The following is an 18,288-nucleotide window of genomic DNA, read 5'->3' as shown; positions in this document are numbered from 1 at the left end:
CACTTATCTTTTGATCTCTTGGGATTTCTCTTGGGATTAATTCATTCACATGACAAATGGTTATTTTTTTTTTTTTGAATTTTCCATCTGACTTTATTTTCAAATACACTTTCTTTAAAAAAAAAAAAACCAATACACTTTCTGTGAAGATGACAAATATCAGTATTAGGAAATCCAATTATACAAAAAATACTACATCTAGTCTGGGGTAGATATATTTATTTTTGGTAACATACATTAAGCGGCACTAATTACACAGTAACTATAAGGTAACTAACATGAAACCACAGAACTGTAACTTTACCACAGCTGCGTGGACTTGGGCCTTTCTGGCTGAGCACATTTTCAAAAAACTGGATAGCCACTCAGAGCTATGCCAGTGAAATCTGTTAAAAGGAGTAAAGCTCTGAAGTGGTGACTCACCAGAGTACCTTGCAGCTGATAGATGACAGACAGGACATGTTAGTTATAAAGTAGTTACAGCTCAATTCACAAAAGTTACCAACAGTTTCTCTTTCTAGAAAGAAGCAAGAAGTTAAGAAATTCCTTGAATTAGCGCCTGGTATGTCAGGTGGGAGTGCAGAGGAGGGCTGTTAAGAGCAGTGTCAGAAGGACCCTGGTGGGTCAGATGGGTTGGACGTCATTAATAATCATGGTTGGCTTCTAAATACTGGTAGCAAGATGACTTCTGATTTGTAATCTTAGGTAAATTATAGATAAATGAAAAAGGCCAGTAATCATACACTAAGATTAATAAACAGCACTTCAAAATTAACCGCATGAGGGCTATGCTTGCAGCAGGGGTTTCACAAGACAAGGCACCCAGATTTTTTCTTCCCACGTCTGGCTTGCAGAGCAGCTCTCGTGGCCATTTCAAAAACCTCCCTCACTCCATCTTTGGTCTTTGCTGAACACTCCATGTACCCAAAAGCACCAATCCTGTTTGCCATATCTCTGCCTTCTTCGGGTTTTACTGGCTCCTGCTTCATCTTGGCCAGCTCCCGCCTTGTGTGCTCGTCGTTTCGAAGATCCTTCTTGTTCCCAACCAGGATGATGGGCACGTTGGGACAGAAATGCTTGACTTCCGGAGTCCATTTTTCCGGGATGTTTTCTAAACTATCAGGGCTGTCAATGGAGAAACACATCAGTATAACGTCGGTATCCGGGTAGGAGAGAGGCCTCAAGCGATCATAATCTTCCTGCCCATCTGTGTCCCACGAAGCCAACTCTACCTGCTTTCCATCCACTTCAATATCTGCCACATAGTTCTCAAACACCGTAGGGACATACACCTCTGGGAACTGGTCCTTGCTAAAGACAATGAGCAAGCAAGTCTTGCCACAGGCTCCATCTCCAACAATCACCAGTTTCTTCCGGATGGCAGCCATTGCTTACAAATGTGCTGCAAGACCCACGGCCTGTATAGCAGAAGTTCTACAAAGTGCCCTGAACTTCTCAGATGAAAGGCACTCAGACGACGACTCCGAGTCCGGCCTCTCCGCGCCGCGGACGCTTGTCCTCGAGTTGCAAGCTCGAAGACGACAGCGGGTGGCTGAGGAGGCAGCGGCTGACTAACGAGACAACCGACGGAGAGCGACGGGCGGGGAGCGCGAGAAAACCCGACAAATGGTTATTGAGTGTTTACTAGGAGTGAAACACTGTCTCTGCGTGGCATGACGGATACCATTCTGAGCCAGACGGTGCTTGCGTTCTGGTGGGGTTGCGCCTCTGGAGTCCTTGTTTCCATGTGGATGACATGTCACAAAGGATCACAGAATGATATATGTGGGAAAAGAATCTAAAACAGAGTGGTTGTATGTATCTGTAAAACCGATTCACTTTGCTGTACACCTCAAACTAACACAATATTGTAAATCAGGTATACTCCAATAAAAGTTAAAAAAGAAAAAGGAAGAAAAGATACCCCAAAGGATCACAGACTCGCTCCCTCAAGGCTCCTCACCAAATTGGAAAAAAAGAGAAGGAAACAAAGAAAACAAAAAGAGCAAAATGATAACAAAAGTAAAATTAGAAAAAAAAAAAACTGGAATACATAAAAAATGAAACAGATACAAGATACCTGAGCTGAAATTAGATCACCTCTAGAAAGTGAAGTCACTCAGCCATGTCCGACTCTGCGACGCCATGGACTGTAGCCTACCAGGTTCCTCCGTCCATGGGATTTTGCAGGCAAGAATACTGGAGTGAGTTGCCATTTCGTTCTTCAGGAGATCTTCCTGACCCAGGGACTGAACCCGTATCTCCTGCATTGTAAGCAGATGCTTTACCATCTGAGCCACCAGGGAAGTCCTCTGCTATAGCTGTTAAAGATGATACAGCTGAGCCTGCTTGCAGGGCAGGAGTAGAGATGTAGACGTGGAGAGTGAATTTGTGGACACAGAGGGAAGGGGAGGGTGGAATGAAATTGGAGATTAGGATCGGCATGCACACACTGCCACATGGATCACAGCTCTCGGGGGCTGCTGGGTACCTCAGGGAGCGCACCCGGTGCTCGGCAATGAGCAGGAGGGGCGAGTGGGGGATGGGAGAGAGATCCAGGAGGGAGGGGCCTGTGTCTGCAGGTAGCTGATCCTCTGTGTTGTACAGCCGAAACTGACACAGCATTTAAACCAGTTATACTCCAATAAAAAGAAGAAAAAAAGCCTGGCCCCATTTTTTTTTCACGGCATGAAACTTTGGGTTTAGTTTTTATTATGATTAGAGCAAACAAAATTAGTTTGTGTGAAAAACAGCAAAGAAAGTCACTTTGGTCAGCTTTGAGAAACTGATCTGCTTTTGTCAAAACCAAAGGAACCCTTTTATCCCATGTTGCTGAGAGTTACCTGAATGTGGAGGACAGGAACATGTACGGGATGGAAGACCTGCAAATCACAAAAGGTAGCAACTGAAGATTACAGATGACTTGAGTTCTGAGAATGTACAGCTGGGAGCGTCGCCTACCATTGCAAGAGAAAAATGAAAGGTCACTTATGTCTGCCCATCATCCAGGTTTTCTACCTTTAGTTATGGTGTGAGTGCATGCTAGGTCGCTTCAGTCATGTCTGACTCTTTGTGACCTCATGGACTGCAGCCCTGCAGGCTCCTCTGTCCATGGGCTTTTACAGGCAAGATTACTTGAATGGGTTGCCCTTCCCTCCTCCAGGGGATCTTCCCGACCCAGGGATCGAACCCAGGTCTCCTGCATTGCAGGTGGATTCTTTACTGCTGAGCCACCAGGGAAGCCAACTAACCTAAGCTAAACCCATAAAATAAATGAATGCATAATAAATATTTTCTTTTAATTTTCAGTCGCTGTATCCAGGAAGGTCAGATAATTTAGCATCTCATGACCTGAGTTTGCTGACTGGTTGCTCCCTTGTTCTGTTACTGATTTTAGTATTTCTATCTATACAGTGATTTCTGTTCTGACTTTGTACTTTCCCCAGATTTGTCCTTGATGTGCTGTGAGCGAAAGCTGCTCACCTCAGCGATCAGGACTGCAGATCAGTTACGTAAAATAAAAGGAAAGCTTCCTCTGTTCTTCTGATAAATGTGGATTTGGTTTTGGCATTCTGTCTCGGCACAGCTGTTCCTTTCGACTTTTGATGAATAGAAGACTGTACTCTTTACCTTTGAAATCTGGCTACAGAATCACACCACACTCCCAAACATTCATTTTCCTCTAACATTTCTCGGAACTTTTTGCCCGAAGCCTACTCTTTCCTTTCCTGGATCACTCCTGAGGCTGATCATTTTTTTCTTTAGTTTGTCCTTACCAGTGAGAGCAGCGATGCTGATGTGAGTGGTGAAAAGAAGATCAGCATCAGGCAGGTAGGACTGGAGTATGAGGATAAATTATAAGGGAGAGGAAGCCAGCTTGGGAAGACAGAATTTCTGGCCTCATAGTTCAGTCCAACCTTATGAGATAATAGATTTAGGAGTGTGCTTCAGCCGTCATTTATGCAAGCTGATGATGAACTGCACTTTTTCTGTTTCAAAGGGGGAAAGGACCACAAAATGTCTTTGGCCACCAAAAAGCTCAGCTCTTACAAAATATTTTGGTGAGCTAAGTGTAAATGAATCAGAAAACATACGGATTGAATTTCCACCATTATACTCATGGGAGGCCTTTTTATTTTATTTTTTTTAATGGGAAAAAGAATGCAGTTGACAAACAGGGTTTAGGTTTTTCTGAATCAAATATTTAGAATCCAGTTCAAGAGATATTCAAGAATCTGAATGAACAGAAGTTCCTTGGTCCAGTCTTCATTTTATCATTTATTTCGACAGATGCCGCAAAGAGCAAATAGGTAAATATGAGCAAGCCAACTTTAAAGGTAAGCATCATTTTTTATTTTTATTTTTATTTTTTTGAGTTGGAGTATAATTACATTACAGTGTATTAGTTTCTGCTGTAAAACAGCATGAAACAGCCATATGTATACATATACCCCTCCCTCTTGGGTCTCCCTCATACCAGTCATAATGGCCATCATCAAAAATCTACAAACAAGGAATGCTGGAGAGAGTGTGGAGAAAAAGGAACCCTCTTACACTGTTAGTAAGAGTGTAACTGATACAGCCCCTGTGGAGAACAGTATAGATGTTCCTTAAAAAACTAGACAGAGAGCTATTACGTGACCCAGCAATCCCGCTACTGGCGCCTATTCCCGGAGAAAACCATAACTCTGTAAGCATCAGTGTTCATAGAAACTTCCTTAATAAAGTTCGGCTCTTGCAGAGTTAGCTATATATTTATCTCAGAAGGACATTTTCCCCCTCTGAGACTATCACCGGTGCTTCCATTTTAATGGCAATAGACAGATAGGTTTGACAGAAGACTGACTGCCTGTAGGCTGTCTTTGAACCAGATTTAGATGTAGGAGAACTTTTTCTTTATTGCCGATTCACCTCTCAGTTTCAGCATGGCTTCCTCCTCTGCTGCCCTTGTCTACCTAATGTCCAGAGCTCTGGGCTTTTCCGCTTTCCCCACAGGCCACATTATCAAAGCTTATCCTTCTCCAGTGCCAGTTCTGCACTGTCCAAAAAGTACTTGTTAATTACGTAAATTGCTCTGAACTCAGTCCAAATCTTTTTTTTAGCTGGGGTACCTTTTAGACTCTTGAGATCCATTGGACCACATGGAGATCAAACCAGTCCATCTTAAAGGAAATCGACCCTGAATATTCATTTGAAAGACTGATGCTGAAGCTGAACCTCCAATACTTTGGCCACCTGATGTGAAGAGCGGACTCAATGGAAAAGACCCTGATGCTGGGAAAGATTGAGAGGAGGAGGAGAAGGGAATAATAGGGGATGAGATGGTTGGACGGCATCACCGACTCGGTGGATGTGAGTTTGAGCAAGCTCTGGGAGATAGTGGAGGGCAGGGAAGCTTAGCGTGCTACAGTCCATGGGGCCACAAAGACTTGGACACAACTTAGTGACTGAACAATAACCATCACAAAAACCCTATAGTCACTTTAAATCTTATCACTAGGTGCAAACCAATAAAATGTATAAATGGCAAAACTCAGGAGAGGGTTTCCAAAGATCTGACCAGTCATGTTCTCCTTATGATAAATTGCATTCACGGCCTCAGTTCTCTTTTCTTTGAATCCCTGTAATTTGCCATATTACTTTGAAGTTTCTCCTACTTATAAGTAGGAGGAGTATAACTTCCTATAAACTTGGCTTTCAGTTTATCTACATGACTGCTTTGACCAGTGAAATATTACAGGACGTGAATTAACCAAAGGTTTAAAAAGCTCTGAAACAACTGGGCTTGCTCCCTTGTGTGTCATCTGCCATCACGAGAAGAACATGCCTCGGCTTGCCCAGGAGAAATATGAGACAGGAATGGATACGTGCCATTCACAATAGCCAAGACATGGAAGCGACGTCCATGTCCATCAGCAGATGAGTGGGTAAAGGGATATAGTGTTGGGTTGGCCCCAAAAGTTCATTCAGGTTTTTCCAGAAAAACCAAAATGAGTGTTTGGCCAACCCAGTACATACACACAATGGAAGGCTTCCTTGGTGGCTCAGATGGTAAAGAATCCACCTGCCAATGCAGAAGACCTGGGTGTGATCCCTGGATCAGGAAGATCCCCTGGAGAAGCAGGTGGCAACCCACTCCAGCATTCTTGCCTGGAGAATCCCTTGTCAGAGGAGCCCGGCAGGTTCCAGTCCCTGGGGTCACAGAGCCGGACACGACTGAGCAGTCACGTCACGTGTGCAAAGCTATGTGTTGCCTTGTGTCTCTGTATGAACCCTGTCCCAGCCCACTTACTGAGTGCCTTCGGAGTGCTTCACACTGTTCTAAATGCTTTGCACATGTTAACACGTGTGTCTTCACAGCTGTGAAAATCCTATGTGAAACAAGCCTCAGGCTTTCCCCCGTCACGGGGAGACATCTCACCGCAGTCTGTTTCTCACACAAAATGCTGTGCTTCTGACACTTCTGCTCACCACGTGCGTGCAGGTTTCCCCCACATCGTGCGGTCTCTGCAGCCCCAGCTGGGGGGGTCCTACCGTCTAACTGGGTTCTAACACAGTCTACCTGGAGACAGCTTCAGACCCCACAGATGGTCCCACAAGACTTGCTTCCTCTCCCCCTGACTTCAGATGCAAATCCAGGTTGTCACCATGCTTCTGACCCACTGGTGGAGACAGAAGGTCCCCTCAACCCCTCCTTTGTCGTTGTTTAGTTGCATCTGACCATTTGCAACCCCATGGACTGTAGCCTGCCAGGCTCCTTGTCCATGGGATTTTCCAGGCAAGAATACTGGAGTGGGTTGCCATTTCCTCCTACAGGGGGTCTTCCCCACCCAGGGATGGAACCTACATCCCTGACAGGTGAGTTCTTTACCACTGAGTCACCAGGGAAGCCCCTACCCCTCCTTGGGTTCAATTAATTTGCTAGAGCAGCTCACAGAACTCAGGGAGACGCTTTCTTACTTTTACAGTTGATGAAAGGATGTGAGGAAAGCTGCAGATGGACAGTTGGATGAAGACACGCAGGACCAGTTCCCAGAGGGTCTTGAGTGAAGGAGCTTCTGTCTCCCCCAGGAGGTGGGGTGTGTCACCCTCCTGATGTGGTCGTGTTCTTGCAAACCTGGGAGCTCTTAGAATTCCTGCACCTTTGAAATTTTTATGGCGACTTCTTCACAGGGACATGATGGATCATTGACTCCATCTTCATCTCGTCTCCTGTCTCAAGAAGATGGGACTGGGGGCGGGGGATGACTATTTCAATCATCTAATCATGGCTTGGTCTTTCTGGTGACTGGTCCTCACCCTGGAGCCATCCTGCAATCCACCCATAGCCGTCTCTTTAGGATAAGAAACATTCTTCTTTCCCTCAGGCGCTCAGTGTCAGGAAGAGAAGTCAGACACCAATATTAGAATAAGGGATGTTCTTATCTCTTAGGCAACTGCAAAAGTTTCAGGAGCTCTGTGCCAGGAACTAGGGGCAGAGACCAACTCACACGTGTATTTTCTAGTATCTCACACTATGGGATAGAAAATATTACTTCCTCATTTCTTAATGCTAAAAGTCATTTGAGCCTTATACCAACTCCATTATATGGATGTCAAATGTTATTATGCCCATTTTCTCGGTATTTTCTATGGGCTGCATTTTTTATTTAACTTGCAACCTTGTGAATCAGCCACAAGTGTAAATATGCCCCCTCCCTCTTGAACCTACCCCCAGCCCCTGACCCCAGGCCCCAGGACAGGAGTAGAAATGAAGGCGTGGATGGTGGGCTTGCGGACACAGCAGGGGAAGGAGGTGGGGACGGAATGAGAGAGCAGCTCTGACGCACAGACGTTCACCACGTGTCAGACGGAGCCCGTGCGAAGTCCTGCGTAATGCAGGGAACTCACCAAGGTGCTCTGTTTGCCTTTTCATTTTATGCTGAGGCATAGTTGATGAACAGTGTTGTGTTAATTTTAGGTGTAAAAAGTGACTCAGGTATCCATATTCATGCATCTATTCTTTATCAAATTCTTTCCCCAATTAGATTGTTACAGATCACTGAGCAGAGTTCTTGTACTATACAGTGTGTGGGCTTTACCTATTCTTACCTCATGTAATTTTTTCATCAGTAATATGGACTAGGAACTCTATATGATTATCCCCATTTTAAAGATGGGAAAACTGAACGTCAACAATGTCAATGGTTTTGCCCAAGTTCGCACACCTAGTGAAGCTGTGCTGAGTCACGTAGCCCAGCCACTGCCCAGACTGCCTTCCGTCCCCCAGCTGTGGGCTCAGAGGTTCCAGCCACAGTGAGCTCATAGGATCTGGGTCTACTTGCTTCCTTTGTGACACCCAGGGAAAGAAGTTCTGGAGCCGGTTCATTGATCCAAAGTGGCCTTAAAGCTGGCCGTCTGGGCTTCTGGCTCACTATTTCTGCAGCAGTTCCTTAAAGAAGTGAGATCAACTCCAAAATCCTGTTCCGCAGCAGTTGTCTCATCCACAGGGGACCCAGGTGTCCTCTCAGAAAGACCTTCACAATACCTAATAACACTACTCAATAATGAGCTCATCTCAAAAGTTTACTATAATTCATTAGGAGCCACATTCTCCCACAAGCCAGGGAAACTAAGGATAAAGAAAATTTACTTTCGGACTTCCCTGAAGGCTCAGTGGATAAGAATCTGCCCACCGATGCAGGGGACATAGGTTTGATCCCTGGCCTGGGAAGATCCCACGTACTGTGGAGCAGCTAAGCCCACGCACCAGAATTACTGAAGCCTGCGGGCCCTAGAGCCCAGGCTCTGCAGCAAGAGAAGCCTGCGCAGCGCAGCTGGAGAGCAGCCCTGCCGTCTACAGCAGCAGAAGGCCCCCGCATCAACCACGACCAGCACAGCCAAAAATAAACGCATCCAAGAAAAGAGAATTTAACTTTCTTCTTTCCTCTTAGCCATTCTACCTGAATATTTTTCTTCTCTCCCTTCCCAAGTTCCAGTATTACATTTTCTTGCTTGTGGGATTGCTTATCGAGGTGAACATCCCACATTTCGTTTCCTTTTTTTCCAGTCGCCCAAGTAGATCTGTGATATAAACTCAGAAATAGTTGTTGGAACTGATCCTGGCTGCCTGAAATGCTCTTGCTTGTGCCGGAGGGCCAGAGTTGAAGTCTCTTATAAGTCAGGTGGTTAAGAAATAATTTAGCTGGTGCCCTTGACATAAGAGGGCATGGATGAGGCAGCCAAGGTTTTGAGTAGAAGGGTGATGTAGAGCACGAGGACTGATATGAGAAAAAGGCAAATTAGGAAGTTCAAATGTAAAATTCATTGGTCCATTCCAGTTAGCTTTGTTAAGATAATTGAATGTGGTAATCATGTACAAATATGAGAGGTCTTTTTTAAAACGTAATCAAAAATGTGCTATCTCTTTAAAATCTATTGAAATATAGAATTTCTAATGCCCTCTAAACAGTGGTCTCTGACGATTTTGGTCGAGCGCCCAAGTTTGAGTCTGGGGCCTACATCAGAAAGCACGATGCTGTTAGCTATTTGCCATCTCAGTAAAGAGCTGTGCTTAGTCGCTCAGTCGTGTCTGACTCTTTGCAACCCCACGGACTGTAGCCCGCCAGGCTCCTCTGTCCATGGGATTCTCCAGGCAAGAAGACTGGATTGGGTTTCCAGCCCCTCCTTCAGGGGATCTTCCCAACCCGGGGATCAAACCCAGATCTCCTGCATTGCAAGTGGATTCTTCACAGTCTGAGTCACCAGGAAACCCCAGTTCATCAAAAATAATAAAATGTAAACAATGAAAGAAAAAATCCCACCCCTTTAAATTTGGCAGTTATTTTAAATAAGACTAAAAACAATGAGAAAAACTCTGCGATATACTATTTTATAAGTATTATATTTTTAGAAGCATTTTCTGTCAAAATAAGCACATTGGATGACATCTGGTAGCACTTTGTACATTTTGACTCCAATTTCTTTGCTGTGAACCTATTTTAGGTGTCATGCTGTCTCTGTAAATTTACTCTGGGATCTTTCATTCCACTCAAAGCATCCTCTTTTTCAGTGTTTCCTTATGTAATATTTTCATAAACTGTTTTCAAAATTTGAGTAGTCATTTAATGTTGAGAATATACTTTCTCAGTTACATCTCATTTATTGGTTCAAAAAGTATATTTCATTACTGAAGTATAATTTGTCGAGTACATGCTTAGTTAAAATCTGCTAGTAATGTTTTTTTTTTCCCCTATAGTAAATCTCTCTAACAGTAATCTCATATTGCTTCTGAATTTCTTCTAATCTTCAGCAAAATTTCTCTGGGTGTAGCAAAATAATTTTCTGATGAAAATGTTTCCCATGTGTCATTTTTAACTTGTTTTACTCTGTTAGAAATAGTACTTATATTCCTATAAAATATGACTGTTTTATCACTGTTTGCTGCTGCTGCTAAGTCACTTAGGTCGTGTCCGACTCTGTGCGACCCCATAGATGGAAGCCAACCAGGCTCCCCCGTCCCTGAGATTCTCCAGGCAAGAACACTGGAGTGGGTTGCCATTTCCTTCTCCAATGCGTGAAAGTGAAAAGTGAAAGTGAAGTCACTCAGCTGTGTTGGACTTTTCCCGACCCCTTGGACTGCAGCCCACCAGGCTCTGCCGTTCACGGGACTTTCCAGGCAAGAGTACTGGAGTGGGGTGCCATTGCCTTCTCCATTATTATTTGCCATTAAGTGAAAAAGGGCTTCCCAGGTGGTCTTAGTGGTCAAGAACCCACCTGCCAATGAAGGAGACACAAGAGATGTGGGTTTGATCCCTGGGTGGGGAAGATCCCCTGGAAGAGGGCATGGCAACCCACTCCAGTACTTTTGCCTGGAGAATCCCATGTACAGAGGAGCCTGGTAGGCTACAGTCCATAAGGTTGCACGAAGTTGGACATGACTGAAGTGACTTTAGTTCAGTTCAGTCCAGTCGCTCAGTTGTGTCTGACTCTTTGCGACCCCATGAATTGCAGCACAGCAGGCCTCCCTGTCCATCACCAACTCCCGGAGTTCACTCAGATTCACGTTCATTGAGTCAGTGATGCCATCCAGCCATCTCATCCTCTGTCGACCCCTTCTCCTCCTGCCCCCAATCCCTCCCAGCATCAAAGTCTTTTCTAATGAGTCAACTCTGCATGAGGTGGCCAAAGTACTGGAGTTTCAGCTTTAGCATCATTCCTTCCAAAGAAATCCCAGGGCTAATCTCCTTTAGAATGGACCGGTTGGATCGCCTTGCAGTCCAAGGGACTCTCAAGAGTCTTCTACAACACCACAGTTCAAAAGCATCAGTTCTTTGGCGCTCAGCTTTCTTCACAGTCCAGCTCTCACATCCATACAGGACTACTGGAAAAACCATAGCCTTGACTAGATGGAGCTTAGTTGGCAAAGTAATGTCTCTGCTTTTGAATATGCTATCTAGGTTGGTCATAACTTTTCTTCCAAGGAGTAAGTGTCTTTTAATTTCATGGCTGCAGTCACCATCTGCAGTGATTTTGGAGCCCCCCAAAATAAAGTCTGACACTGTTTCCACTGTTTCCCCTGTTTCCCCATCTATTTCCCATGAAGTGATGGGACCAGATGCCATGATCTTCGTTTTCTGACTGTTGAGCTTTAAGCCAACTTTTTTGCTCTCCACTTTCACTTTCATCAAGAGGCTTTTGAGTTCCTCTTCACTTTCTGCCATAAGTAAGGGTGGTGTCATCTGCATATCTGAGGTTGTTGATATTTCTCCTGGCAATCTTGATTCCAGCTTGTGCTCCTTCTAGCCCAGCGTTTCTCATGATGTATTCTCCATATAAGTTAAATAAGCAGGGTGACAATATACAGCCTTAAAGTATTCCTTTCCCTATTTGGAACCAGTCTGTTGTTCCATGTCCAGTTCTAACTGTTGCTTCCTGACTTGCATACAGATTTCTCAAGAGGCAGGTCAGGTGGTCTGGTATTCCCATCTCTCTCAGAATGTTCCACAGTTTATTGTGATCCACACAGTCAAAGGCTTTGGCATAGTCAATAAAGCAGAAATAGATGTTTTTCTGGAATTCTCTTGCTTTTCCATGATCCAGCGGATGTTGCCAATTTGATCTCTGGTTCTCTGCCTTTTCTAAAACCAGCTTGAAAATCTGGAAGTTCATGGTTCACATATTGCTGAAGCCTGGCTTGGGAGAATTTTGAGCATTACTTTACTAGCATGTGAAATGAGTGCAATTGTGTGGTAGTTTGAGCATTCTTTGGCATTGCCTTTCTTTGGGATTGGAATGAAAACGGACTTTTTCCAGTCCTGTGGCCACTGCTGAGTTTTCCAAATTTGCTGGCATGTTGAGTGCAGCACTTTCACAGCATCATCTTTCAGGATTTGAAACAGCTCAACTGGGATTCCATCACCTCCACTAGCTTTGTTTGTAGTGATGCTTTCCAAGGCCCACTTGACTTCACATTCCAGGATGTCTGGCTCTAGTTGAGTGAACACACCATCGTGATTATCCGTGTTGTGAAGATCTTTTTGTACAGTTCTTCCGTGTATTCTTGCCACCTCTTCTTAATATCTTCTGCTTCTGTTAGGTCCATACCATTTCTGTCCTTTATCGAGCCCATCTTTGCATGAAATGTTCCCTTGGTATCTCTAATTTTCTTGAAGAGATCTCTAATCTTTCCCATTCTGTTGTTTTCCTCTATTTCTTTGCATTGATCACTGAGGAAGGCTTTCTTATCTCTTCTTACTATTCTTTGGAACTCTGCATTCAGATGCTTATATCTTTCCTTCTTTCCTTTGCTTTTTGCTTCTCTTCTTTTCACAGCTATTTGTAAGGCCTCCCCAGACAGCCATGTTGCTTTTTTGCATTTCTTTTCCATGGGGATGGTCTTGATCCCTATCTCCTGTACAATGTCATGAACCTCATTCCATAGTTCATCAGGCACTCTATCTATCAGATCTAGGCCCTCAAATCTATTTTTCACTTCCACTGTATAATCATAAGGGATTTGATTTAGGTCATACCTGAATGGTCTAGCGGTTTTCTCTACTTTCTTCAGTTTGAGTCTGAATTTGGCAATAAGGGGTTCATGGGCTGAGCCACAGTCAGCTCCTGGTCTTGTTTTTGTTGACTGTATAGAGGTTCTCCATCTTTGGCTGCAAAGGATATAATCAATCTGATTTCAGTGTTGACCATCTGGTGATGTCCATGTGTAGAGTCTTCTCTTGTGTTGATGGAAGAGGGTGTTTGCTATGACCAATGCATTTTCTTGGCAAAACTCTATTAGTCTTTGCCCTACTTCATTCTGTACTCCAAGGCCAAATTTGCCTGTTACTCCAGGTGTTTCTTAACTTCCTACTTTTGCATTCCAGTCCCCTATAATGAAAAGGTCCTCTTTTTTGGGTGTTAGTTCTAAAGGGTCTTGTAGTGTGTGACCTAGAATACTTCCTGACAGGTTTTGGTCAGGAGGGGTGGCGGTGAGGAGATACCCCTCGTCCAACGTAAGGAGCAGCGGCTGCGCTTTGCTGGAGCAGCCATGAAGAGATACCCCATGCCCAAGGTAAGAGAAACCCAAGTAAGATGCTAGGTGTTGCAAGAGGGCATCAGAGGGCAGACACACTGAAACCATACTCACAGAAAACCAGTCAATCCAATCACACTAGGACCACAGCCTTGTCTAACTCAATGAAACTAAGCCATGCCTGCAGGGCAACCCAGGGTGGGTGGGTCATGGTTTAAAGGTCTGACAGAATGTGGTCCACTGGAGAAGGAAATGGCAAGCCACTTCAGTATTCTTGCCTTGAGAACCCCATGAACAGAATGAAAAGGCAAAATGATAGGATACTGAAAGAGGAACTCCCCAGGTCAGTAGGTGCCCAATATGCTACTGGAGATCAGTGGAGAAATAACTCCAGAAAGAATGAAGGGATGGAGCCAAAGCAAAAACAATACCCAGCTGTTGATGTGACTGGTGATAGAAGCAAGGTCCAATGCTGTAAAAGCAATATTGCATAGGAACCTGGAATGTCAGGTTCATGAGTTATGGCAAATTGGAAGTGGTCAAACAAGAGATGGCAAGAGTGAATGTCGACATTCTAGGAGTCAGCAAACTAAAATGGACTGGAATGGGTGAATTTAACTCAGATGACCATTATATCTACCACTGCGGGCAGGAATCCCTCAGAAGAAATGGAGTAGCCATCATGGTCAAGAAAAGAATCCGAAATGCAGTACTTGGATGCACTCTCAAAAATGACAGAATGATCTCTGTTCATTTCCAAGGCAAACCATTCAATATCACAGTAATCCAAGTCTATGCCCCAACCAGTAATGCTGAAGAAGCTGAAGTTGAATGGTTCTATGAAGACCTACAAGACCTTTAAGAAGTGACTTAATGCCATGCAATTAAGTGAAAAGGCCCAAATGGGGCCTCTGATCATTCATCATCAAGTTTGGTTAGATTTTTCTAGTTTGGATTGTGTGTCGTGTGACTTTACAAACAGAAACCGTTGCAGGTTTACCTTCTTGTTCCACATGCTTGGTGTTTCTTTCCATATGTGTATTCTCTATGATGTAATTACATTTAATAATACGATTATTATATGATCTCATGGTGGCTCAGTGGCAAAGAATCTGCCTGTCAATGCAGAAGACACGGGTTTGATCCTTGGTTCAGGAAGAGATGCCTGGAGAAGGAAATGGCAACCCACTCCAGTATCCTTGCCTGGGAAATCCCGTGGACAGAGGAGCCTGGCTGGCTACAGTCCATGGAGTCGAAAGAGAGTCAGACAAGATTTAGCAACTGAACGACAACAGCAAGTATAATTATTATAATGTGCACGTACTATTAATGATGTCACGTGGCTCAAACTTAGAGGTTTGTTTTTTCTTATTGTTTTTTATTCTTGTTATTATTTCATTATGGTTAATGAAAGTGGCTTGATAATTTCCCATGATCAAATCTGATTAGATCATCAGTGCTTTTGCCCTTATTAGAAGGATATCGATAGGAGCTATTTTTTTTAAGCATTAACTGCAGGCTTTACTCATTTAATTTGCCCAACACACCCGCTGCTGTGGGGATGACAGTTTTTCAGGAAGTGACAGGAAGAGACTGATACACAGCATGATGAAGTAACTTCCCCAAACTCAGCGGCTTAGTACCGGGTAGTGTCAAGAGTCTGGCTTCAGAAGTCAGTAAAGCTGGCTGGAAACTCAACATTCAAAACACTAAGGTCATGGCGTCCAGTCCATCTCTTCAAGGCAACTAAAAGGAGAAAAAGTGCAAGCAGCGGCAGAGTTTATATTCTTGGGCTTCAAAATCACTGCAGAGTTTGACTGCAGCCATGAAATTAAAAGACGCTTGCCCCTTGAAGGAAAGCTATGACAAACCTAGGCAGTGTATTAAAACGTGGAAACATCACTTTGCTGACAAAAGTCCATATAGTCAAAGCTATGGTTTTTTTTCCCAGCAGTCACATTCAGTTGTGAGAGTTGGATCATCAAGAAGGTTGAGTGCTGAAAAATTGATGCTTTCAACTTGTGGTGTTAGAGAAGACTCTTGAGAGTCCCTTGGGCTGCAAGGAGATCAAGCAGGTCAATCCTAAAGGGAACTGATCCTGAATATTCATTGGAAGGACTGATGCTGAAGCTGAAGCTGAAGCTCCAATACTTTAAAGGGCCACCCAGTGCCAAGAGCTGATTCACTGGAAAAGACCCTGATGCTGGGAAAGACTGAGGGCAGGAGGAGAAGGGGACGACAGAGGATGAGATGGTTGGATGGCATCACTGACTCAATGGACATGGATCATTGAGCAAACTCCGGGAGATGGTGCAGGACAGGAAAGCCTGGCATCCTGCAGTCCATGGGGTCACAAAGAATCAGACATGACTTAGCGATGGAACAACAAGAAGTCTGTTGCGTGTCTGCCGATGGTCCCTGTTCTGTTCTTGTGCTTCCAAGCCATGCCTGCTTTGTATGAACCGTATAAGCCCTTTGTTCATTTTATGAAAATTAGTTAAAACTACCTCATGGAATCGGTAATTCCAGTGAACCAGGCGCACGTGAGCAGCGATAGGATAACGTGGGATGGAAGCACAGAAGATGAGGCTGGCTGTGTCCTCCTCCACCGCTGGGAGAGCCGCCTCTTTCTCTGGGACCCCTCAGTCTCCTCGCTGGGCTCAGCACTTTCTGATACAAGGGCATCAGGATAATCCCAAACACCCCTCTGTACTCTGACAGCTGCTGAAACTTGTTTCCTTCTTATTCTTAGACTGAAAATAAATCTACATACAGGCTCGAATAGTTTCTTTCCTTACTCACTATGAGTTCTCTTGGACACCTTCTGGAGTAGAAGTAGCTCACTGGGGAGACCACTGAAGTGCTGTGAGATGAAAATTCAAGTGAGGCTAGAGAATAGCTGATCACTTAACTCTCTGCTGAATTTTTAGGGGAAGAGTCAACCTTTTGAAACATGAAAGAGGTCAGCGAGGATTAACACCTTAAAATCTCCTCTGCGTCTCCATAGAGACAGCAGTTTCAGGCAAGCAGTTCAGCTCTCCAAGAGTTCTGAAGGATAAAATGTCTCTAAATGTCAAAAACTATTATCAGGCCTAACTGGAGTTGGCCTCCGAGCCTCTGCCTGTGGTTATACAGCACTCGTCCTGCAGATAACCAACCCTATTGGTGAGTGGTAGCTGACGCTTGACACTGTGAGGGCCCCAGCATGTCCTGACTGCTGGAAATGCTGGAAATGCCGCATTCGCTGGTGACGGGAGGCTTGCACGTGGAATAACGTGCAGCCAAATTGTTTATTAAGAAAGTTCACGGTTAACCTCTACGTTTTTCCACTGGTAAACCTTTCCTGCTTTTTGGATATGGAAATAGTTGATAATTTTATTGACCTGAACATTTACTCTCATCTTATATTAAACAGCCGAGAGATTTAAGGGGTGTTTGGAGAATTACAGTGTCTCAGCGTAATGAATGTCTTATGTTACTGGGTCTGAGCCAGTATACCCACTACCTTATAATTTTTCCCCCCCTGATTGCTTTCCTTGAGGCCCTTTGTGTGCTGCTAACAACAACTGGATTTCACTGCTTGCTCCAGTGGGATGTTTCAGAAATTCCTGGAGGCCATTCTGGCTTACTCTTTCAAGTAAATCTCCCCTTTCATGATTTATAACTGTCTGTAGAGCTTCTGGTCTTACTGATGACCCACCGATGTGTCCTTACCAGGGAATCAGGTGCTAATGACCAGCTAGAGACTAGTTGGAGAGACACTCAGGGCACCCGGAGTGTGTGTTTGGACACCCTTCTCAGGGCAGCCCTGGGTAAGTCTGGTTGACTTTTCCATTCCATTCCATTCCATTCCAACTTTCATTGCTAATTAACTCCGTTTCGAACTGTGAAGCTTTTTTTTTCTTCTTCCCTCTCACTCTTGATCATCCACAGTGTAAGCAGCCCAGGGAGCTCAGCTCTGTGAGGTTTTATTTTTGTTTAGTTTTCATTATTTTTTTCACAGACAAGTAGTAACACTCCTGGGCTATGTACTGGTGTCAGCAGAGTCACGGAAAAGTGATAGCAGTCCAGAGCCGCCCTTTTGAGAAAGTCGAAAGTCACAGAGTCGTGAGACTGATTTTCATGATTTTACACAAAACTTCACTTTATATCCTCTCCAAGAATAGCTCATAAATCTTGGGGCAGGTGGACGACATGCAGCATTGAAACAGCGTTGGCTGCAGGCACACACATTTTGTGGGTCGTATATGATATTTAAAGTTCATACATTCCTGATGTTGTCAACAAAGAGCCTCAGCATTTTTCCCATGAGTATTTTAATTGGATGAAGACTCAAGGGTCTGGAGTAAACTCAACCCCAACCTGAAAGAAGCAAAGTCTTTGTCGTGAAGATGAAAAAATAATAGTTTAGTTTTAAATTGTTAGAATGTATTTGTTGCCAGGTGTTTCAAAGTGGTGTATCTTGGGATCTGAATGAAACTAATAATGTAAGAACGCTATAGTGCCTATGACTTCGTTCGTACATTAAATACTCAGTAATTTGGAGACATCGTCTGGTTCTACCCTCCTGACTGTCTGAGGAAACTGATGCTGCCGTGTCTCCATGTCAAAGATGAATTAAATCACTCATTGCAATGCTGTAACTGTTCAGTCGCGAAGTCGTGTCTCACTCTCTGCCACCCCATGGACTGCAGCACGCCAGGCTTCCCTGCCTTTCACTGTCTCCCGGAGTTTGCTCAGATTCATGCCCATTGAGTCAGTGATGCCATCCAACCATT

The 18,288-nt window shown here is 44.2% G+C and overlaps 1 protein-coding gene across 1 annotated transcript; it reads right to left on the bottom strand.

Annotated features, from left to right (window-relative positions):
• Positions 1–202: 202 nt before the first annotated feature.
• On the bottom strand, positions 203–1,595 carry LOC114116812 (transforming protein RhoA-like). The gene has a single exon (XM_042256468.1). It carries the CDS (start codon positions 1,386–1,388, stop codon positions 807–809), a length of 582 nt encoding a protein of 193 aa, XP_042112402.1. The 5' UTR covers positions 1,389–1,595; the 3' UTR covers positions 203–806.
• Between the last annotated feature and the right edge of the window lie 16,693 nt (positions 1,596–18,288).

The sequence above is a fragment of the Ovis aries genome, chromosome 11, assembly GCF_016772045.2.
Source record: "Ovis aries strain OAR_USU_Benz2616 breed Rambouillet chromosome 11, ARS-UI_Ramb_v3.0, whole genome shotgun sequence".
Taxonomy (NCBI): Eukaryota; Metazoa; Chordata; class Mammalia; order Artiodactyla; family Bovidae; genus Ovis; species Ovis aries.
Note: the sequence above shows the minus strand (reverse complement) of the source record. Positions and strands in the feature narration are given on the sequence as shown.